The sequence below is a fragment of the Cervus elaphus genome, chromosome 11 (assembly GCF_910594005.1).
Source record: "Cervus elaphus chromosome 11, mCerEla1.1, whole genome shotgun sequence".
In the NCBI taxonomy this organism is placed as follows: domain Eukaryota; kingdom Metazoa; phylum Chordata; class Mammalia; order Artiodactyla; family Cervidae; genus Cervus; species Cervus elaphus.
The window spans coordinates 37,616,066-37,640,503 of NC_057825.1; the positions used below are offsets into that span (position 1 = coordinate 37,616,066).

The 24,438-nt window shown below is 38.8% G+C and overlaps 2 protein-coding genes across 4 annotated transcripts in view; both read right to left on the reverse strand.

Moving 5' to 3' along the window:
• The window catches only part of GMCL1 (germ cell-less 1, spermatogenesis associated), a 47,706-nt gene extending 45,592 nt beyond the window's left edge, over positions 1 to 2,114 (reverse strand). Inside the window, exon 1 of the mRNA XM_043917547.1 lies at positions 1,599 to 2,114. Within this exon, the coding sequence (XP_043773482.1) occupies positions 1,599 to 1,858 (260 nt within the window). The 5' untranslated portion in view covers positions 1,859 to 2,114. The remainder of the gene's footprint in view (positions 1 to 1,598) is intronic.
• Positions 2,115 to 5,292: 3,178 nt separating this feature from the next.
• ANXA4 (annexin A4) overlaps positions 5,293 to 24,438 on the reverse strand; it is a 70,930-nt gene continuing 51,784 nt past the window's right edge. For all 3 annotated transcript variants that reach the window (XM_043917550.1, XM_043917548.1, XM_043917549.1), the window contains exons 9-13: positions 17,852 to 17,945; positions 11,764 to 11,859; positions 11,120 to 11,178; positions 9,976 to 10,098; positions 5,293 to 6,394 (exon numbers count right to left, since the gene is read on the reverse strand). In XM_043917550.1, the coding sequence (XP_043773485.1) occupies positions 6,335 to 6,394; positions 9,976 to 10,098; positions 11,120 to 11,178; positions 11,764 to 11,859; positions 17,852 to 17,945 (432 nt within the window). In that variant the 3' untranslated portion in view covers positions 5,293 to 6,334. The remainder of the gene's footprint in view (positions 6,395 to 9,975; positions 10,099 to 11,119; positions 11,179 to 11,763; positions 11,860 to 17,851; positions 17,946 to 24,438) is intronic.

Sequence of the window (24,438 nt, forward strand, 5' to 3'; positions counted from 1 at the left end):
ACCCGGACACATATATTTCTATGTGTGTGTGTTAGACGCTTAGTTGTGTCCAGTTCTTTGCAACTCTGTGGACTGTAGCCTGCCAGGCTTCTCTGTCCATGGAATTCTCAGGCAAGAATACTGGAGTGGGTAGCCATTCCCTTCTCCAGGGGATCTTCCTGACCCTGGGATAGAACCCACGTCTCCTGCATCGCAGGCAGATTCTTTACATCTGAGCCATCAGGGAAGTCCCATATATTTTTATAGTGACATTAAATACAGAGGTCTAAATACTAATTGAAAGGCAGAGATTATCGTATTGGATTTTTTCAAAAACAAGACTCAACTAAATGCTGTCTACAAAATACTACTTTAAGACACAGGTTAAAAGGGAATCAAAACAATGTTGTGAAGTAATTAGCCTCCAACTAATAAAAAAATTAAAAAAAAAAAAAAAAGGGAATCAAAACAAAGTGGTACTAGCTATAGTAATACAGATGTAAATATCTTTATATTTTGTAAAGATAAGGGGAGCCGATTCATCAAGGAGACATAATATTTACTGACTGCTTTCATACCAGGCACTGTGCATTGTATTAGCATCTCCATTTTAGTCATGAGGAAATAAGGCTATTAAGTGCAAAATATAGACTAGAACTCAGAACTTGAGCTCCTAAAACTATACTGCACTAATTCTCCAAAAAGGGAACTGAACAGTTTGACAGTCGGGTCCATTTTTGTAAATATAAACATAAAACTGTATGAAAGGATTTAAAAATCAAATTACTTAGAGGTTATTATGATACTCTTATTTTACAATAAACATGTACGTGTAGCATAAAATTTTACACTCTTTTAAAGTTTCCTTTAAAAAATTACATCTATGTGACCCACTGATAGCCTCAAAAAAAGGTAGCAACGAGACTGTTTATGTGAAAATATATTCAACTTAAAAGGACATTTTAGTTCCCAAGTAAACACTCCGTTTTTCAACTCTTCTAAAAAAAAGGTTAAGCAAGCTGCCTTACACTTGCTCAAGGAATCTGAGTGCTAGAGACGCTGAAAAGACTCTGTTGCTATTGAGGAACAAATGTACACACTACTGATAAATTTCACCTTTACAGTTAAAAAGAGCTTCTGTATGTAATCATTTCAATTCCGCTGTGGGACAACAGGGGTGCCCATTTCAGGGCCTGAATGTACGTGTCTCGTACTATTCAAGGCAGCCGGATGCAAAACAACTTAATTCTACTGCCACCCACTCAAGAGAGGACCAAGGTGTATTACGGAAGGCCGGCCGGCTGGCCCTGTCTAAGGTTTAACGAGGCGCAAGCCTTGGCTTGGCGTTTCTCAGTCTCATCTTGGGGCGGTAGCACCACCCTGGCGGCGTCTGCGGTTTACAAGCCAGACCACGGGGCGTCTCCCCAGGTGCACCCCATCCGGCCCGCCTCGGACCGACTCTTAGGTCTACCCAGTCAAGGGCAAGTCCGGCTCTTCACAGGCTGGGGAGCGCCGCAGCCCCCGAAGCCCCCAGGGCTCATCCCCAGGCCGGGCCTCGGAAGCCGCCCAACAGGTGCGAGCGCGGACAGTGCGGGCGTGTTCCCCTCCTCGCCCCGTACCTTCGAGGGGTGTTGAGGAGCCGCTGCTGCTCGTCCCCTTCCTCCTCATCCTCGTCGGTCTCGGAATCGGGGTTACAGTAGCAGAAGGCCCCGCTGTTCCGCTTGCGCTTGTGACTGCCCGGACAGTAACAGAAGCCATGGCCGGGCGCGTCGCCACCAGTCTCCGGCCTCCGGCCGGAGCCCCCAGCCCCAGAAGCCGGCTCCTGCTGGGCTCGGGCTCGCCCTGGGTGGCGCAGCACCCGGCTGCTCAGCGAGCCCATGGGTCACGGCTCCCCGAGACGGCAGGGAGCGCACCTCAGGGAGCCCAACACAGACGGTCTCCCGCCATGGCCCGGCCACCACCGCCAGCCTCCACAGAGCCCGAGTTGCCTACACAGCCACCTTCTCACGCGCGGCCACGACCGTTGCAGTGGACACCACAGCCTCCATCCTCCGCCCCGCCCGCTGCGTCTGGCCGCCACTCGCGCGAACCGCAGGACCTCACCCCCTAGCTTTTGCAACAAAGCGCGGAACGTAGGGCGCATGCGCACGGCGAGCCTCCGGAAGGGGCGGGGGAAAGCGCGCGTACGTCACAGGTGGAGCCTGCGCAGAATGGGTTGAGGGCGGGAACCGGGCAGCGCGTGTACTGTCCCCGGGGTATTTACGCTGAGCTTGGCTGCTCTCTACAACAATCCTGAGTTGGAGGCAGAACTGCCGTTTAGCTTTAGTTTGGACATCACTTTGTGTTAGCAAGACTGACAATTCTAGCTTATTCGTTCTTTCTGCAAAGATTCCCTAAACTCCAGATGTCTTCTAGGCCCTGTGACCGGCACGGGGCAAAAAAGACATTGCTGTTTGGGGGTCTTTTTTGGAGGAGCTCACCATGTGTGAGCTTGGCGTTGCAGAGTCCGACACGACTGAGCGACTGAACACCAACCTTATGCGAGGGTCACGCCCTGCTCAGGCTTTCCAAGAGAGGAGGACCTCGAATGTGGAGCTTTGCTAAGCCCTTGGATTTTTGTGTATGTGTGTTTTATTTTTTAATGTTTTTTTTAATCGAAGGATAATTGGTTTACAGAATTTTGTTGTTTTCTGCCAAATATCAACATGAATCAACTATCGGTATGCATATGTCCCTTTCCAGCCCTTGGATTTGTTAAGGGGCCCCTCTTGCCTGCTCTTAACTGATTACGGCGAGTCATTCCCAGGACTCTTTTCCTTCCCTCCCAGCGGCAGTGGGATGTCTGAATAGGCTTCATACCGGGCCTGTCAAGGTTTAAAGTGCCTTCTGGAGGTTCAAGCAAAACTTACAGGTGCTGAGCAAAAATTAAAGTTGTACACATGGAGTATGCAGCCATTGCTATCAGCTAAAGCTGACTGGGCAGTCAGCTTTCATTCTCTGATTACCTTCTGCTAGTTTTTAAATGAAATATTTATAATGACAGTGAAAGTGAAAGTCGCTCCGTTGTGATTCTTTGAGACCCCCTTGGAATTTTCCAGGCCAGAATACTGGAACGGGTATCCTTTCCCTTCTCCAGTGGATCTTCTCAACCCAGGGATCAAACCCAGGTCTCTAGCATTGCAGGCAAATTCTTTACCGGCTGAGCCACAAGGGAAGCCCTTATAATGACAGTATTTATAATGAAATATAAATGGAATACTTAAAATGAATTACTCTAATATGATAAATACCTACGAACTCACCACAAATATAACTTAAATTTTAGTAAAAACTTCAGTATATTACGCTAGCTTTGATTCATTCAAGTAGAGCAATACAGATAGGCAGAAACTCCCCTCTACACTATCCTCAGAATGGTTAGATCATTATTCCCATGCATGTTTTTATATGTGTACCCATAGCAATATATTTTCTTTTGCGTGTTTAGACATGTAATTAAATGGAATCATTCATACCTATCATTCTGCACCTTTCTTCTCTCAAAATTATACTTTTGAGACTTAATCAGTTGACAAATCTCTAGTTAATTTTCACTACTCATTTTGTGACTAATCCAAAATTTCTTTATCTTTTCCTTCACTGAGGGAGTTAGGTTGTTTCTACTTTAATGTACATAAGAGCAGCAGTGAATACCATATGCAGAGATTCACTAAATAGATCCCCAGAAGTGTTTGCTGGGAACTTTATATAACTTTATTATCTATTGCCAAATTACTCTCTGAAATGATTGCACTAGTTTATACTCCCATCAGTGGTATATGTAACTTAGGGTCCCAGTTACTCACTCAGAAATATGAACTGAGAGAGGCTGGCTGAGGTAGCTTGGAAGGGAAATGGGGAGGGGAGGAGCGGATCCCCTGCTGCACCGCCAGAATACCTTTTGTCAGCACAAAAGGATACACATGGAACAGTTGTGGGTCACTATAAGACAGCAAACATGGGATCATCTTAGATCCTGTCTGAAAGGACTGGGTGGCATGACAGACTTTAGCAAATTCTAGGGGCTGAAAAAGGAGAACTGCATTTGCTTGTGAAAGGAACCAAAGATGAGTAGTTCATTGACGATGGAGTTGTAAAGGAAAGCAGGATTGTCTTTAAGAATTAGCCTTTAAACATCTGATAGCATCACACAACATTGATCATCTACCATCGCAGCACTAGTAGGTAAAAAGTTTCCTGTTCCCCTTTACTCTTCTCCTTCCTGCTAGGTTGGGGAGGGGAGGTTTAGAAGGAAGCCAAGGTGAAAAAAGAAGCCCACTGTCTCCAAATGCCAGCTTCTTGCTGGCAATAAACCAGAGCTGAACAAGGGGAGAAGCCTCAGCTGTAAATGATGTTTGGAATTTTAACTGAAAACATTCATTACTGAAATGACATTTTATGACCTGCACAGTAGGACTTTTTAAAACCTAAGAATGATCAGAAAAGTCACAACCCTATCCTCTATCTAGAATTTTCATCTAAAGACAGGAGAAGAGCTAGACCCAATGAATAAATCCAAATGGATAGTGGGAGAAAAAAACTAAGTTGCTTTCTAAGTATATTACAAAGTTGTGCTTATTCAACTTAACAATCATTCCCTCCAGGGTGGCTTTACCGCCTCTCTAGAAAGCTTCTCATCAACATATACAATTTGTTTTAAAATTCTGGCTAAGTCATATATTGGGTTGGCCAAAAGTCCATTCAGGTATTTCTGTAACATCTTATGGAAATACCTGAATGGACTCTTTTGGTCAACCAATGTAATTTAAACATAAAATCACCAAAAATTTGGAGTGCTTCCAAAGCTAAATAAAGTTGACCTGGAGATTGCATGCTTTTCTAGGTAGGTATTGAAGCAGCAGTACTATTTCCTACAATTAACTGCAATGACTAAATATTCATGTAAATAGCTTTCACCAATAGTCAAGCACTTGCAGTAGGCAAGAAGAAACAAATCCCTATATTTCACCCATCAAAATACAACAAATATTACAGAATGAACAAAGAAGACAAATATTCTTATTTAATATGAATGTTCTACTTATTAGAACTGAGAGCATCACTCATTTCCAGAGATAAATTAAATATACTATTTTCTATCATTAAGTAGAGTTTGGTATATGTGAACATTAATTTTACAGGGTAAATATGTTATTTTCCTTAATGCTGTACTTTCTAATAGAAATTGAATAATATAACTCCTTCAAAAAGATCTTACTTCAGAATCCAGGATGAAAAAACTCACAAGCAGAAAAGTCAGAGAAAGCATATACCTCATTTGAAAGACACCATATTTTATTGGAATTATTTTTCTGTGTTGTATGCAAACTGAACTTTTAAATTAAATCCAAGTACACCTTTACAATAATTCTAGAGTTGAAAGGCACAGTGCAAGTGTAAATCAACAAAATGCAAGTATTCAAATCAACAAAATTAAAAATTATTTTAAAAATTAATTTTAGCACAAAAATTTGTAAATTCAGAGCACTACACCATCACCAGAATATGTAGTTTGACACTTAATTTTTTCACATTCATCTTCAAGCTGGCTTTAAGACCATTATTATTATTATTATATTATTATTATTATTAACCCTAATATTGTGGAATGTTCAGCATTTATGTTTGGTAGTCAGACATATATGATCTGTATAACCACACAGAGTTGAATTTATTCAGACAAGTCAGTGAGTTTGTTATACTTCAACCTGGAGAGTCTAACTGACCTTAATGTAAGATGTGATGGAGGGAGTCTCCAATGCTGAACTGAGTACTAAGATCAACTAGCACTTTAGATGAAAACCTAAACAAAGCAGATGTGTAGATGCTTTCAAACAATGACTGTAAAATAGCAAACTGGATAGATACTCTTACTAACTAGACGCTGACAATTTCAAATCAAGAAATTACTAGCCACTCTAACAATAGAATGAGGGAATAAAAGAGGTTTTAGAACAGTCTTCCGGTCTTCCACTTCAATAGTTTTCACCAAAAAGAAAATATGAAATAACATAATATATCCCAATTTCTGTGAAACAAAAACAGGAAGAGATCTGTTGAAAACATGGAGCACATTCTTATTTCTAATTTGAAATCTCCTTTTAGGTTTTATGAGCTTTGAAATGCAAGTACAGCTTTAAAGCATCATAGTGGGTAATTATAGATGAATAATAATACAGGCTATATCCTAGGAGGCATCTGTAGGCGTTTTAATTGGAAATAAGCATTCTGAGATAATGCTAATAGCAGTGTAGAAAAATTAAGTTAAAAAGAATTCAAAGTGTAGGGAATCTTCCTGTGCTTTCTGGATTTTATTTTAATCATCTCCTCCACAGAGAATGAGCAGCACCTTCCTGTAGTCTCCGGATGTGTCACCCTGGTGGTGGGCGGGGGCAAGAAAAGCAGAGTTCAGTCAGAGAAACGGGCTTCAAAATAGAATATACAGCTCAAAGTCACCTAGGTTAACTTTTCCAATCTTGCCTGGATTTTTCTAGGAGAAGTGTTTTTTGTTTTTTTTTATTTTTAAATGACATTTGTTATTTTTATTACAAAAAGAACACTTGTTCAATGTAGAAAATAAAGACATAAAAGAATATAAAGATCATCCCTAATTCCAACATCTAGAGATTACTATGCCTAACATTTTGGTTTTTGTATATCCTTCCTGACTTTTTTCTATGCATATAGATTCCTACATGATGAGATTGTAGTATTCATCTGTATTCTGCTTTTTTACTTAATATTGCTGATCTCCTATTATTAAATATTCCTCCACAACATCATTCCTTAATGGTTACAGAGTATTCCATTTTACATAGGTAAAATAATTTATTTGATCTCCCCCCATTGGATATTTATGTTGTTTCCAATTTTTCACTATTAAAAACACTGCTGTAATAAACATACATTTTTGTGCATTTTCTTAATGATTTATTCAGAATAAATTTTCATAAAATGGGAATGGCCAGATTAATGATCATGCATTTTCCTTTAATATGGTTTGCAAAATAGCCTTCTAGAAAGAAGAAATAATTTTTCTGTAGAATTTTTCATGGTCTAAATAATAGATCAGTTTTTGTTAGTGCTTCATGGGTGACTAGAAAAGATGGGATTGGATTCAAAGTTTACTGTATATTATTCAAATCAACCTTAATACACCCTTGTTAATACTTTGCCTCATTGATCTGTCAAAAGATAAGGATGTGTTAAACATATCCAGCAAAGTATCCCCATCAACATCTTCTTCTGAAGTCTCAAGTTTCTTATTTGTATATTTGAATGCAATACTGTTTGGCACCTAAAGTTTCATGGTAATTTAATCTTGGTTGTAATGTGTAGCTTTTATCAAAATATAGTGATCCACTTTTTCTCTGTTTAATGCTTTTCCCCCATAAATTCTTTTTTTTTTTTTCTTTCTGGCCATGCTGCACAACACGTGGGATCCCAACTAGGGACTGAACTCATGCCCCTTGCATCGGGAGCCGAGAGTCTTAACCACTGGGCTGCCAGGGAAGTCCTGAATTCTTCTTTTTACTTTTAGTATAACCCCTGCTTTCCTTTTATTTGTCTAATGTTCTTTTCCCTGGCTTTTTCTTTTAAAGCTTCTTACATATCACTGTATTTCAGTTGTTCTTTATAAACAGTATGCAGTAGGATTTTGTATTTTTACCTAAACTGGGAGTTTATATATTATCATAACTTATGTTTTTAACCTCACTTCTATCTTTTTTCTATTATTTACATATTTTCTATTTCTATCCTGCTCCTTTTGGCAATTGTTATTGAATGGGCCATGGAGTCTTTATTTTTAGACTTTCCAGTGTTGTATGATATGAGTGTGTGTAAACACATATATTTGCATATTTATACATATACAAACACATAATGTAAATATATTTGTTGAGCTGTTTCCCCAAGTCAGTATTTTTTACCCCATCATTTTAGGGTCTGTGTAGTATTCCAATGTATAGATTTTCCATAATTTGAGTCATCCCCTATTGGTTAATAAAAATGAAAATAATATGTAATGAACTCTGTAACCACTAAGTAAGAATTTCCTGTTCCCCTCTTTCTCTAGCCCCTTATAACCTCTAGTGTACTTTTGGTCTCTATGAATTTACCTAGTCTAAATATTTCATGTAAGTAGAATCATATACAGTATTTGTCCTTTTGTGTCTGGTTTATTTCACTTAGCGTATTTCCAGAGTTCATCCATGTATCAGAAACTTCATTCATTTTATGTATGTATCTACCACACTGTAAACATTCATCTGTTAATGGACCCTTAGGTTGTTTTCACTTTTTGGTTATTATGAATAATGTTTACATTGGTGTACAACCTCGTTTTCATTTCTTTTGAGTATATACTTGGGAGTGGAATTGCTGGGTCATGTGGTAATTCTATGTTTAATTACTTGAGGAAGTACCAAACTGTTTTCCACAGTGGCTGCACCATTTTACATTCACACCAGCAATACACAAGGTTCCAATTTGTCCACGTTGTCACCAACATTTGTTATTTTCCATTTTTGTTTTAATTTTAGCCATCTTAGTAGGTATGAAGATAGTCAAACCCTCTGTGATTTTTTAATTGGATTGTTTGTCTCTTTGCCACTGAGCTGTAGGAGTTCTTTATACATTCTGGATAGTAAACTCTTACTAGATATGATTTGTAAATATTTTCTCCCACTCTGTGCATTAGTGCACCTTTACCTTATTATTTCCCCTAAAGAAATTCCTAAACACTAACAATAGCTACATAAGAGGTATAGTTTATTTTTTAAACATTTATTGCCAAATCGCCTCCTAGGAAAGTTAGGCTAGTTTACAGTGCTTCTGTAATAGCTGGTGAGTTTTCCCCAAGCCTTTCTCAATGCTGGTTATGAGCTCTTTAAACTTTGTTATGGTATGTAGTGAAAAATGATGATCCATTCTTATTTGTAATCTATTATGTATTAGTGAAATTAAACATTGTCCATATTTAATGTCCATTTTGTGTTTCATCTTTCATTGAGTTCATGTTTTCTTTTTGTTCAGGTTTTTCCTTTTGGATTTTTCCCCCCTTTTTCTTAGTAATTTGTACAAGCTCTTCAGATAGGGATATTAACCCTATATTATATGTTACAAATATTTTCCCATAGCTTCATTTACAGTCATCCTTGAATCTTAAAATTGTTTTACTTACAGCTAGCTATATTTCAGCACTGCAAAATAAAATGACCTCACAGATTGTACAGAAATAGAAACAACTTTCTGAATGCCTTGTAGACATAGTTACAAACTCTGCAGTTCAAATCACCCCGTAGCTACACCTCTCCAAGCTATGAGTAGGATTCAGAATATTTAATTCACAGATCAAATCCTGACTTGACATTTACTGTGCTGGCAACACCAGCTTCTAGGGACATGAGTCTTGGTTTCATATTCCTTGGCTTCATATTTCATGTTCCTTCTGGTTTCCTCAAAGAGCAAAACTGCAGTAATGAGGGGTTTTGAGCAATGTCAATCATTTCTCATTACTCCCCATGCCATGTTAGGACACGATGTCTGGTGCCAGGTAAAGAACAGCAATCCAGGACAACTGTCGTGTTTTCCCTTATTTTCAGCAGACCTCAGCTGGCCCAGGATGGGGTTCTGGATGACTGATTCAATAGCTTACCTTTTATTGTAAGCAGGTAGAAATGGAAATTGTGCTCTTAAAACCATTCATTAAAATATAATCTTTCTCTGTCTGGGATCCACATGAAATAATTACTATATTTAGAAGGCAAATATTTTCAGCTTCTCACCAGGCAGAGGTTTAAACATCCATGTGAAAGGAGACAGACTGGAAATATTTGAGAGTACCACTTTAAAGGGAAGGATATCTGACAAGAAGGAGATGATAGGAAGTGTCTAAATACCTAGGCCAGAACCTGCTCCTTTCATCAGGGTTTTCCCCTGGCTCCCGTGACCCACCTTGATGAAGGAGTATAGAGACTTTCCATAGAGTCTCTTGAAGTTTGCCCGGATGTCCAACATGTCAATCTCCGCTCGAGAAACCATCACTCTGATAAGGGTGTCGTCATCGGTGCCCAAGCCCTAAGGAAGAAACCAGATCCCTGCATAGAGAGCTGAGCTGGTTTTCAGACAGGGCCCTTCGTTAGGCTATCAAGGCAAGACTATGTATCAGTCTTCCATTGACACCCTTTGGACTACAACCTTAGGGGCCTGTGGAATATTGCCCCTCCTCACAGAGCTGAAGGCTTTCTCCAACTTATCTTTTCAACCCTCTGTGTGCTGACCAGAGGAGACCACCCTCTGCCCTTTTAGAGACACACCCTGTGTTCTCCAGCCTGCCTGCCTCACCTACAGTGATCCACCCACCATGTCATCCTTCCCTTCACAGCTTCACCATCCTTCCTACCATGTAAAATCCTCTGATATAAAACTTCCTTTAAGGTTCTGCTTAAATATACCACTTCCTTATAAATTCATTTTTGATCCTCACCCCCAAACAAGCATTTTTAAAAATACCCTTTCCTTTGTGTCCTTATGATATTTGGATCCTCAGTGACTGTCTTACATTTTGTTTTGTTCTTATGGTGTTTTGCACATACCTGCCTTCCTGTCTAGAACTCCTGCCTTCCTGTCAAGGCTAGAAGCTCTCTGAGAGCAAGGACAGATTTTGATCTCTCTTGCCCCTCAGCAAGAGTGCTTGCACAGAGTACCATTCATGGTTAGGAGCTGGGGCTCTGAAGCCCGTCTGCCAGTGTTGGCATTCCTGCTCCATTAGGACCCTGAGCAAACTGCTTAGCCTCTTTATGCCTCAGTTTTCTCAACTATAAAATGGAAGTTGCTAATGGTACCTGCCCCACAGAGCTGTTGTGGGGATAAAATTATACATATAAAGCATTAGGAAGAGTGATCACACATTATAGAAGTACTCAGTACATATTATCTAGCATTATTATTAGCAAGCACTCCGTGAAGTATTTGAAGAATTGAACTGAATAGCTCAAGCTGATTTTGGCTACTTTGTGTGGGGTATGTAAATAAGCATATGAAGGTGGACATATAAGACCCTCAGAGCCATTCAGACACCAACAACAAGGCCATTTACCTTCATGGATTTATAAAGCCTTTCAGCAAAATATGCAGATTTGTTCCTCATGCACTTTACTGTCAAGAGATTAAAAAAAGAAATGAAAAACTTACAGATAAAATCTACGAGAAAAAAGTGACAGTTGTTCCCATTGTTTCTACAAGGTCTGAAATAGTATCTCTTGATTGTTTTGTTGAAAAAATGTAGCCAACAATGTTTCATGAGCATAGGCTATGCTAAATGCATTTTCACAGGTGGAAAGTACCCTCAATTTATTGTCAAGTTCCTGAAGAAATACTTAATAAAGGCCATTAAAGCAAAGGCACCAAAAAATTTCAAACAGATTATTGTTATCTGTACCATATGAAATAGTTATTAGTTCTAACCATTCACAGACTTGCAAGAAGCAGCTAGTATAGGATTAACCTTTCCATGTACTGAGATATAAAGGCACAAAGGATATAAAAATATATAAAGCCACATGGTATAATAACAATGTATATAGTATTTTTCACTTAAAATTCTGGCTCGCACATCATGAGTGCTTTTAAAAAATTTTTATCCCTGAAAAAAAATTTCTACAACCCATGATGACAAATTGAGAACAAGAAGGAAAGCTTGTAAAAGTTTGTTTTTCCACTCCCCACTCCCTACCAGCTTACCTATGGCCAGCAGAGCATCTTCAAAGCTGCCAGATGTTTCAGATTTAATACTCTGTTCAATATCCTTTTGTGCTATCCTTTTGTATTCATCAAACACTACAAACAATAACAAAATGAAATTATAAAAAATAAAAAAAAGAATAGAGGAAACTAAAATGTTTAAGAGAAAGAGCATTTTTAACTAGACTATACTGATCATTCTCTAGCATTTTTCAGGAGGAAACTAGTTAGCAATGTGGGTGAGAACCAGGGTGCCTATGACAAGTGGAATGGGCCAGAGATGTGGAAGGAATGTTGCGAATCTTGGAAGACGTAAGGCAAGTCATTTTCCTTCTGTGGGACTCTGTTTTCTCCGCATAAAGTGGAGATTACCTCTGGAGAGATACACTTTCTTAGCAGAATGTGTCTCTTCTTTAATTTTTGCCTTGATAATCACCTGTATATTCATCTTCCTTTCAGCTCATCAAAACTAGAGCAATTCCTATTTACATCACAATAGTCAAGACATGGAAGCACCTAAATGTTCATCAACAAGTGAATGGATAAAGAAGATGTGATATATATAAATACACACACACAATAGAATATTTCTCAGCTATCAAAAAGAATGAAATAATGCCATTTGCAGCAACATGGATGGACATGGAGATTATCATACTAAGTGAAGTCAGAGAAAAACAAATATTATATGATATCACTTATAAGTGGAATCTAAAAAAATGATACAAATAAACTTATTTATACAACAGATGCTGATTCAAACATATAGAAAACAAACTTATGGTTACTAAAAGGGAAATGTGGGGGAGGGAAAAATTAGGAGTTTTGGATTAGCAGATAAAAACTACTATATATAAAATAGATAAACAACAATATCCTACTGTAGAGCACAGGAAACTATATTTGGTATCTTGTAATAACCTATAAAGGAAAAGAATCTGAAGAAGAATATATATACATGTACACATACACATAACTGAATCACTTCTGTATAGTGGAAAGTAACACAACATTGTCAATCAACTATATTTTTTTTAAAAATTAGAGCAATTCAACCTTTTCTAAACTTAGTCACATTTGATAATATCTGGTTGCATCTTTTAATAGACTTTAACATAACTAAAAATTCTCTCCTTTCTTAACAAATATTTTAAAATGTTAAGGATCTTCGCATGTGTCGCAGTAGTAAAGAATCCAGCTACCAATGCATGAGACATGGGTTCAATCCCTAAGTAGGGAAGATTCCCTGGAGGAGGAAATGGCAACCCACTCCAGTATTCTTGCCAGGAAAATCCCATGGGTGGAGGGGCCTGGTGGACTGCAGTCCATGGGGTTGCAAAAAGCCAGACACAACTGAGCAACGAAGCGCACACACACACTTTAAAAATGTTATGTACATATTTTCCTCTCTTGCTGCCTCCTCCGGAGCCTACTTAGTGTGTGTATCTGTTTTATCTTCTTAACACTGCTTTCTTTGGAATGCTATCCCACAACCCCATCAGTCATTCTCACAGGACTGTCAAACCAGGGACACTCCATTCACTGAACATATATCATAAGCTCTAACAACTGAGTGAGCAGTTCATTCAACTAGGACCAATCAGCCTTACTCTCCTGGATATTTTTTGACTGAGCAGACCATGAGGATGGCTAAAAGCACAGTAATTTTTAACCTCAGAGAATGTAAGCATCACCTGGGAAACCCGTTAAACTACTTGGGTGTCACTCTCAGAAATTCTAAATCAGCCTATCTGAAGTAGAGGCTCAAGAATCAGCATTTTAATTTTATTTTTACTTATTTTTGCCTGTACTGGGTTTTGGTTGCTGCACCTGGGCTTTCTCTAGTTGCAGTGAGGGGGAATTATTCTCTAGTTGCAGGGCTCGGACTTCTCACTGCGGTGGCTTTTCTCCTTGCGGGGAGCACAGGATCTAGGGAGTGCCAGCTTGGCAGTTGTGACACACGGGCTTAGCTGCTCTACGGTATGGGGAATCTTCCCAGACCAGGGATGGAACCCACGTCCCCTGCATTGGCAGGCGGATTCTTGGACCACCAGGGAAATCCAAGAATCAGCATTTTTAATGAAAACCTGATTTTTGAAAACTCTGCCTTAGAAATAAATCCATGACTCCCTTCTACTGAGATTTCCCAGAACTGCCTTGAGAGAGCTGTTCAGCTCTCTTCAGTACAATGGACTGCTAGCATTTTCCATTTCATTTTTATCCCATTCTATATTGTCTCCTCTTTTCCTATGTAATTATGTAATGTGTATCACTTGGAATTAAAAAATCCAATTGACACATTGTCTAAACCTCAGTTTTCTCTACTCTAAAATGGGGAAAAGAAGAGAAGTGAAAGGCAAAGGAGAAAAGGAAAGATATATCCACCTGAATGCAGAGTTGCAAAGAACATCAAGGAGAGATAAGAAAGCCTTCCTCAGTGATCAATGCAAAGAAATAGAGGAAAAGAATAGAATGGGAAAGACTAGAGATCTCTTCAAGAAAATTAGAGATACCAAGGGAACATTTCTTGCAAAGACAGGCGCAATAAAGAACAGAAATGGTATGGACCTAATAGAAGCAGAAGATACTAAGAAGAGGTGGCAAAGAATACACAGAACTATACAAAAAAGATCTTCATGACCCAGATAATCACGATGGTGTGATCAATCACCTAGAGCCAAACATCCTGGAAAGCGAAATCAAGTGGGCCTTAGAAAGCATCACTCTGAACAAAGCTAGTGGACATGATGGAATTCCAGTTGAGCTATTTCAAATCCTAAAAGATGATGCTGTGAAAGTGTTGCACTAAATATGCCAGCAAATTTGGAAAACTCAGCAGTGGCCACAGGACTGGAAAAGGTCAGTTTTCGTTCCAATCCCAAAGAAAGGCAATGCCAACGAATGATCAAACTACTGCACAATTGCACTCATCTCACATGCTAGCTTTCCTTGTGGCTCAGCTGGTAAAGAATCCACCTGCGATGCAGAAGACCTGGGTTCGATCATCCCTGGGTTGGGAAGATCCCCTGGAGAAGGAAAAGGCTACCCACTTCAGTATTCTGGCCTAGACAATTACATGAACTGCATAATCCATGGGGTGGCAAAGAGTCGGACATGACTGAGTGACTTTCACTTTTCTTTCTTTCACATGCTAGCAAAGTAATGCTCAAAATTCTCCAAGCCAGGCTTCAACAGTACATGAACCATGAAATTCCAGATGTTCAAGCTGGATTTAGAAAAGGCAGAGGAACCAGAGATCAAATTGCCAACATCCGTTGGATCATCAAAAAAGCAAGAGAATTCCAGGAAAACATCTATTTCTGCTTTATTGACTATCCCAAAGCCTTTGACTGTGTAGATCACAATAAACTGTGAAAAATTCTTAAAGAGATGGGTATACCAGATCACCTGACCTGCCTCTTGAGAAATCTGTATGCAGGTCAGGAAGCAACAGTTAGAACTGGACATGGAACAACAGATTGGTTCCAAATAGGGAAAGGAGTACATCAAGGCCATATATTGTCACCCTGTTTATTTAACTTATATGCATAGTACATCATGAGAAATGCTGGGGTGCATGAAGCACAAGCTGGAATCAAGATTGCCAGGAGAAATATCAAGAACATCAGATATGCAGATGACACCACCCTTATGGCAGAAAGTGAAGAAGAACTAAAGAGCCTCTTGATGAAAGTGAAAGAGGAGAGTGAAAAAGTCGGCTTAAAGCTCAACATTCAGAAAACTAAGATCATGGCAAATGGGGAAACAGTGTTAACAGTGACAGACTATTTTTTTGGGCTCCAAAATCACTGCAGATGGTGACTGCAACCACGAAATTAAAAGACACTTGCTCCTTGGAAGAAAAGTTATGACCAACCTAGACAGCATATTAAAAAGCAGAGACGTTACTTTGCCAACAAAGGTCTGTCTAGTCAAGGCTATGGTTTTTCCAGTAGTCATGTATGGATGTGAGAGTTGGACTACAAAGAAAGCTGAGCGCCGAAGAATTGATGCTTTTGAACTGTGGTGTTGGAGAATACTCTTGAGAGTCCCCTGGACTGCAAGGAGATCCAACCAGTCCATCCTAAGGGAAATCAGTCCTGAATATTCATTGAAAAAACTGATGCTGAAGCTGAAACTCCAATACTTTGGCCACCTGATGCAAAGAACTGACTCACTGAAAAAGACCCTGATGCTCCCTGAAGGCGGGAGAAGAAGGGGACGATGGATGATGGCATCACTGACTCAGTGGACATGAGTTTGAGTAAATTTCGGGAGTTGTTGATGGACAGGGAGGCCTGGCGTGCTGCAGTCCATGGGGTCGCAAAGAGTTGGAAATGACTGAGCGACTGAACTGAACTGAAAATGGGGAAAATAATGTCTGCTTTCATTGTTATGTTGCAACAAACAATACTTATAATATACTAAGCACTGCACCTGGAAGATAGATTTTAGTTATTATGAATCCTCACTATTGTTGGTTGGTAATTAAACTATGATGTTTGTTCAAATAATGCTTAAAAGATTTTCTTCCAGTGGCTTACAAGCACAAGTTACCCTACTGACTTGTGCCTAGAAGCGAAAATTGTTGAAAATATATTAATATTTCCATTAAATCCACTTCTGAGGACATGCAGTTCCTGAAAAGTATCACCAGGGGGAGATGTGCTTTATTAATAATCAGGCAAGGGAAGGCAAAAAAATAGGGAGCTGAATCAGAAGTTGGTGCATCTGATGATGCTTGCGTGCTCAGTCGTGTCTGACTCTTTGCAACCCCATGGACTGTAGGATGCCTGGCTCCTCTGTCTGTGAAGATTCACCAGGCAAGAATACTGGAGTGGGTTGTCATTCCCTTCTCCAGAGCATCTTCCTGACTCAGGAATTGAACCTGGGTCTCCTACATTGGCGGGTGGATTCTTTCTGAGCCACCTGGGAAGCCCTGGATCTGATGATAGTTCATGACATTTAATAACTGGAATAATCACTTACTGTCAGTGTGGAATACCTGAAATAATTCCAACTTTCAAATATATTGTAATTTTAAATTATTTTTTAAAGTTTTCAATTTAGCAAACTCTTTCGCCTCAAATTTCTCACCAGTTTTGTAAACTGTGAGTGATTATAAGGGCATGATGAGTTTATAAAATTAGGATATAGCATAAAGACCTAGACAGCTTATATAAAACATGAAATATCTTACTAAACCTTTATCACTGTTTACAGGAAGAAAATAAACCAGACAACAAATATTCTACAGCTGTATAGTGCCTTTTCCCCAAAGAACTCAAAAGTACATTACAAAGACTAGCATTATCAGAAGCAAAACAGAAACTTTACACATAGGAAATAAAATTTGAAGTTATCCACTCTTCATCTTATACAACAAACCCACTAAAGTAATCACTTCTATTAGCTTTTACAACTTGGAAGTTAAACAGGAATAAATGTCAACCAATATTTCTATTTTAATACTTGCTGATGTACTAAAGATTTTGTCTTATATAACTAAATTTAAATAGAGCTACTTTAGAAAAAAAGATTGACTATGAAAGTGGGTGAAAGTGAAGTTGCTCAGTCGTGTCCAACTCTCTGTGACCCTGTGGACTGCAGCCTACCAGGCTTCTTGGTCCATGGGATTTTCCAAGCAAGAGTACTGGAGTGGGTTGCCATTTCCTTCTCCAGACTATGGAAGTGAGTTTCCTACAAACAGGAACGCCAAACCTCTATGAACATATCTGCTGCTGCTGCTGCTAAGTCGCTTCAGTCGTGTCCAACTCTGTGCGACCCCAAAGACGGCAGCCCACCAGGCTCGCCCGTCCCTGGGATTCTCCAGGCAGGAATACTGGAGTGGGTTGCCATTTCCTTCTCCAGAACATATCTGCTAATTACTCATAATTAATCTTCCAGCAATTGACTCTCATGCATATCATTGCACTCAACAGTTCTCAACCTAAGACATTTAAGACAGTTCAGTACAATTAGTAAAGTACTTTACACCAAGTAAAGGAAAAAAGGTTATCAGTTATGGGTAATATCATTTTCACTATCTTTCAGATAGTTTCTTTAGAAAAAAAAGCAAGTGCCTTACCATGCAACAGATGATTTCGATTCCGAGAACAGAGAACAGTTAGAAATTTCACCTCATCTGTCCCCCATTTCTTCTCTCCAGCCTCATACAGGTCCTGAAGCCAAACAAAGCACGAGTTTAAAACACAACAGAGAAGGTGCCAGAACATCTGTAAATACTTCCAGAACTTCAAAGAGCGGGAGTTGGCTTAGTTTTATTTTCCTGGTGACGGGGGTAGAAGTGGTGTTGGCAGTGAGTGGAAATGACTCAGGATTTTTCCTTAGGTATAAGACTAATGGAACTCTATGATACCTCCCGGAGAGTCAGAGCAAACATGCAGACTTCGTGGTTTGTCTTAAGAACCAAAAGGAATGCTTGACTTGGGCTGTTCCATATGGTAGCCACTAACTACATGTGGCTATTTGAATTTTAATTAACTACAGAAAATTTAAAATTCAACCCCCCAGCCATACTAGCCACATGTCAAGTGCTCAATGGCCACATGTGGCTTAGTGGTTACCCATACTAGACTCAGAAGGTGTAGAACATTTTCAACATTAAAGAAAGTTCTATTGGACAACACCACTCTAGAATGACCTGTGATTTACTTCTCTCTAGTGGCAAGTGGCTTCTCTCCCCACTGTTCATTTATAACCAGCAGCTGGCTTGTTAAATTTCTCAAAATACCCTTCACTGATACATTTTGTCACTCCTTGGGCTTACCTCCATCTACTTAGCTGTTTGTTCACTTCCCTCTCTACTGCCACATGATTAAAGAGTCAGTTCTCAGGATCATGGAATTTTATCATTTTACAGTTGATTTACAATGTTGTGTTAATTTCAGGTGTTTAGCAAAATGAATCAGTTATACATATACACACTCTTTTCTAGATTCTTTTTCCCATACAGAGGACTGTGGAATTTTATTTTTTTTTATTTATTTATTTTGGACTGCGGAATTTTAAAGCTGGGAGGACACAAAAGGTTTATCTAGTTCAGTGTTTCTCAAATCTGATTCTCAGCAGGCTTGTGAGTGCTTCAATCAATAAAGTACAGTGGCGGCGACACTGATTTCTGAGGCTAGGTCATAAAGCTCAGGCAGCTTTGGTTCTCATGGAATGCTGGCTTTCTAGGTGGTCCCTCTTGAAAGGCAGCTGCCATGCTCTGGGAAGCCCACGCCACCTGAAGAGGCCACAGGTACGAGACCCTTTCGAAGCCTGAGGTGAGCCCCGTGTTCATAGCCCAGACACCAGACACAAGTGATGGAGACTCCTACCCCCAGCCGTTTGAGCCACCTCTAGCAGTTCAAGTTTTCCCAGCTAAGACCTCTGACATAAGCTTGAGGTAGTTCTTACACAGCAATTGTAACTAGAACATGTGGGCAAACAAGGAACTTTCCATCTCTCACAGAATGATACTTTTGTAAAATACCAGAAAAACTAACTTGAAAAGGGTAAAGTTTTAGTTATGGGTAGAAAACGGTATCTTTTTGTGTTAGTTTTTTAAATAACTAGTGAGGTTGGTCATTTTTTGGTGTATTTGCCATTTCTATTTTTCTTTTTTTTTTTTTTTGAGTTGTCTGTTAATGTCCAATGTCTTTTTTTTTTTTTTTTAAAGAAATGGGGCATTCTTATTCAGAACAAATATGAATAAGTTTCAATAACAGTATTGAAACTGTAGTTTACTTATATATTTTCATATTAAGCTTACTATACATAGGGTGAAATTTCTCCCCATTCTGTCATTTGATCTTTAATTTTGTTTGTGGTATTGTTTGGTAAAACAATTCTTTCTTTTTAAAATTTAGCCAAACTACCAATCCTTTTCCTTTATGGTTTCTATCTTAAAAGAAAATGCATACAAAATCCTTTTCTAGTTCCAGATTTAAAAAGAATATTTAACTTTTTTATACTACTTTTATGGCTTACTTTATTTATGCTAAAAATTTCAATCTATCTGGAACTTATTATGCTGTCAGGTAAAAGCTGGGATCTAACTTTATTATTGCTCAAATGGTTAGCCAATTTTTCCAACTCCACTGAGTAACCTGTGCTTTCTTCACTGACTTGAAATGCATATATTCTGTATATATTTCTGTATATTCTCACATAGGCCTTGTTCTGCTCTTAGACTTTCTAATTATTCCGTTGACTTCTCCCTATCTTATACCAGGACCACATGCTTTAATTCATTTGTACATTTATTATACATTTAACTATATATTAGGGCAAGTCTGTCCATACCCTTCTTGTTGAGATTCTAATCTCCACTGTCTTTCCTCTATAGTCCTCATCTTATGTGATTGTTTTGTCTTTTTTTTCCCCCTGAAAATTGGAGGCATTTTCAGCATTGCCTTCGACAACAATGACTGTTTTGTGCAGTGTCATTTCTGATCAGTGCTGCTTCTAATAAACGTTTATTCTGTCTTTCCTTGTTTCTTTTTAGAATATTTATTTATTTTTGGCTGCATCAGGTCTCAGTTGTGACACACGGGCTCTAGAGCACAAGGGTCAATAGTTGCGGTGCTCGGGCTTAGTTGCCCCTCGGCATGAGGGATTTTAGTTTCCCACAGGGACTGAACCCTAGTCCCCTGCATTGGAAGGCAGATTGTTAACCACTGGATCGCCAGGGAAGTCTCCTTTCCTTGTAAGAACACTTCCCCTCCGCTCATCTAGCCTTCTCTTTATCTCTGCTTGCCTTCATGCAGTTCCATTTTCAGCTCCATTATTTTCTCATTGCATCTTTTTTTTTTTAAAGCTCTTGTTTAGGTAATTAAAACCTGTCATTCTCTTGTATGTCAGGATCCAGAGCAATCTGAAATCTGTCTCTTCCTTAAAGTGAGCCCCTGTTTGCCTCCCTTTGAGCCCCAGTTTCTTCACGGGCCACATAGTATTTGAGTTGAGATTAGTGGATGTTCATGATCTTTGATCTTGAAATGATAAACAGACCTGGTTTTCTCCACACAACACGGTGCAATGGATTCTTCTTTGAGCTCCTCACTTTTCATCTGGATGAATTTCAATCAGGAGGACTTGCTGCAGGTCCAGTGGAGGCGCCTGAGACACAGCCCAAGTCTTCCCTGAGGAGTTTCTCCATTTGCAGGAAGCCACTCTATTTCCATCGGGGGCAGTGTGTGTGTGTGTGTGTGTGTGAACTTCTTTTCTGGGGCAGCAATGACTCTCCGGCATCCTTGGCCCAGCTTTGCTGCCCATCTGGCATGGTTTCCAGTTTTGATGCAGATTTTTCTCTATTTTTGTATTTCCTGGTTTGTTTTTCAAAGTGAATCAAATATATGCCAGATTCTAACAAAAGCTCTGAAGGACATTTTCAATGTGCTTTTAATACATTATAAATTTCTTTTTCAAGTAGGAATTCTGAACACTACCTGTTATTTCCTTGGGTGTGGTTTTCATCGCAAGAATAGATAAAATTGGACATTTAGCTTCTCTATATTTTAAATTTTCTACCTTTGATAATAAATTACTACCTAATTTCCCCTGTCCTGATAATTCTTTTCATCACAAACTAATTTACTTGCCTCAAAATCCAGTTCCATAATACCCAAAGTCTGCAAATGGCCCTTTGCTGATGCAGCTTAAAGAACAAAGGCTGACCAGATTTTCCTCTTGTTTTATTTTGGAAGAAGAGTGGAAACCTTGGAGAGTGGTTCTTAAATTCTTTGGTTCTTTGTAAGACTTGGAGGATACAGAAAAATGAGTTCTAGGCCTTCCAGCTTCCCCCAGCCCATATTTGTTGTTAAGCACCTTTTCACCTGGTCACTTACAAGGAGAACTATGCTCCTTGAAGGACTCCCAAATATTTGTTAAATTGCATGGTTTTGTTGTGTTTTTTAAAAATTAGGTATAATTGACATATAACATTATGTTAGTTTCAGGTGCAGAACATAATAATTTGATATTTGTGTACACTGTGAAATGACCCCTCCCACAATGAGTCTACCATTGGTAGACACAATGAGTTTTACCATCTGGCACCACATATAATTACAAAGTATTTTTTCTTATGATAAGGACTCTTAAGATCTATTCTCTTCGGAACTTTCAAGTATGCAATATAGCATTATTGTTTTTTAACACAATTTTATTTATTTACTTTTGGCAGCACTGTGCAGCATGCAGGATCTTAGCTCCCTAACCAGGGATCAAACTTGTGCCTGCTGCAGTGAAAGTAGAGTCTTAACCACTGGGCCGCCAGGGAAGTCCCCAGTATTATTAACTGTAGTTACCATGCTGTACATTACACCCTCATGACTTATTTATAACAGAGTCTGTACTTTTTGACCTCCTTCACCCGTTTTGCCCACCTCCACCCCTGCCTCTGGCAACCACCAGTCTGCTCTCTGTATCTATAAGATTGTTTTTTCCTTGGTTGTTGTTTGTTTGTTTCAATTCCACATGTAAGTGAGATCATATAGTATTTGCCTTTCTCTTTCTGGCTTATTTCAGGTAGCATAAAGCCCTCTAGATCCATCCACATTTTTGCACATTTTAAGATTTCACTGTTTTTATGGCTAGAGAGCATTTTTCTATTCATATATACGACAATTTCTTTCATTCATCTGTTGATGGGTACTTAGGTTGTTTCTATTTCTTGGCTATTGTAAATAATACTTTTGTGACTAAGGCGGTACATATGTCTTTTTGAGTTAGTGTTTTCATTTTTGAGGGGCAGATAGCAGAAGTGAAATTGCTGGATCATGAATTAGTTCTATTTTTATTTTGTTTGAGGAAACTCCATACTGTTTTCCATAGTGACTGCACCAATTTACATTCCCATCAACAGTGAATGAAGATTGCCTATTCTTCACATCCTTGCCAACACTTGCTGTTTATTGTGTTTTTGATGACAGCCATTCTGACAGGAGTGAAGTGATATCTCATTGTGGTTTTGACTTGCATTTCTCTGATTACTAATGATGTTGAGCATCATTTCATGTGTCTGTTGGACATCTGGATGTCTTTGGAAAAAATGTCTATTCAGATCTTCTGCCCATTTTAAAACTGCATTGTTTGGTTACTTCTGTTAAGTTGTACAGGTTCTTTTTATATTTTAGATATGACTTTTTATCAGATATATGATTTGAAAATATTTTCTCTCATTGAATAGGTTGCCTTTTCATTTCGTTGATGCTTGCTTTTGCTGTGCAGAAGCTTTTTAGTTTGATACAGTCCTACTTGTTTATTTTTACTTTTGTTGCTTTAGCTTTCAGTGTCAGATTAAAAAAATCATTGCTAAGACCCATGTAAGGCAGCTTATCACATATGTTTTCTTCTAGGAACTTTATGGTTTCAGGTCTTACTTTGAAGTCATTAATTCATTTTGAGTGAATTGTTATGTATACAGTAAGGTAGTCGGTTCTGGTTCATTCTTTTGCTTAGGGCTATTCAGTTTTCCCAACAAAATTTATTGAAAAGACTATCTTTTGCCCATTGTATATTCTTGGCTCCTTTTTCATAAGTTAATTGACCATATATGTGTAGGTTTATTTCTCAGATTTCTCTTCTATTCCATTGATCTGTATGTCTGTTTTAATGACAATACCAAACTCTTTTGATTACTGTAGCTTTGTAATATGAATTACATGGTTTTAAAAAATCATACAGACCTAGAGTCAAGGAGCCCAATTCCACCAGTTACGTAATCTTATACAAGTTATATAAATCTGAGAATCAGTCTCATAGTCTATAAAACAGAAGTAATATCTACTTCACAGATTTATTATAAGGAAAAAAATGTAAAGTAGTTAGCACAATGCCTAGCACCTGGCAAGCCCACAAAAAAAGTGACAGTGGATATAATGTTTCAGGAATAAATTGCTCACTAACTCTTCATTTAAATTCAGGATTCAGGATAAGAAAGTTGTGGTACATATAGACAATGGAATATTACTCAGCCATTAAAAAGAATGTATTTGAATCAGTTCTAATGAGGTGGATGATACTGGAGCCTATTATACAGAGTAAAGTAAGTCAGAAAGAAAAACACCAATACAGTATACTAACACATATATAAGGAATTCAGAAAGATGGTAATGATGACCCTATATGCGAGACAGAAAAAGAGACACAGATGTAAATAACAATCTTTTGGACTCTGTGGGAGAAGGCGAGGGTGGGATGATTTGAGAGAATAGCATTGAAACATGTATATTATCATATGTGAAACAGATCGCCAGTCCAGGTTTGATGCATGAGACAGGGTGCTCAGGGCTGGTGCACTGGGATGACCCTGAGGGATGGAATGGGGAGGGAGGTGGGAGGAGGGTTCATGATGGGGAACACATGTACACCCATGGCTGATTCCTGTCAATGTATGGCAAAAACCACTACAATATTGTAAAGTAATTAGCCTCCAATTAAATAATAAATTAATTTAAAAAACTAAATTCAGGATTCACCTGGGCTATGGAGGTTCCTTCCAGTGTGCCCCCAAATGTTCTCCTAGAGGTAGCTGAAATGCACATAAGCATCTGAGAGTTTTAATACCTTCTCCTTCCTCGAAACTTCTGGATTGAAGGCAATTTCCTGTATCTCTTTATGGGATGGGCCTCCCTGAGTCTTCAGAACTCTTAGGATTTATATACTTCT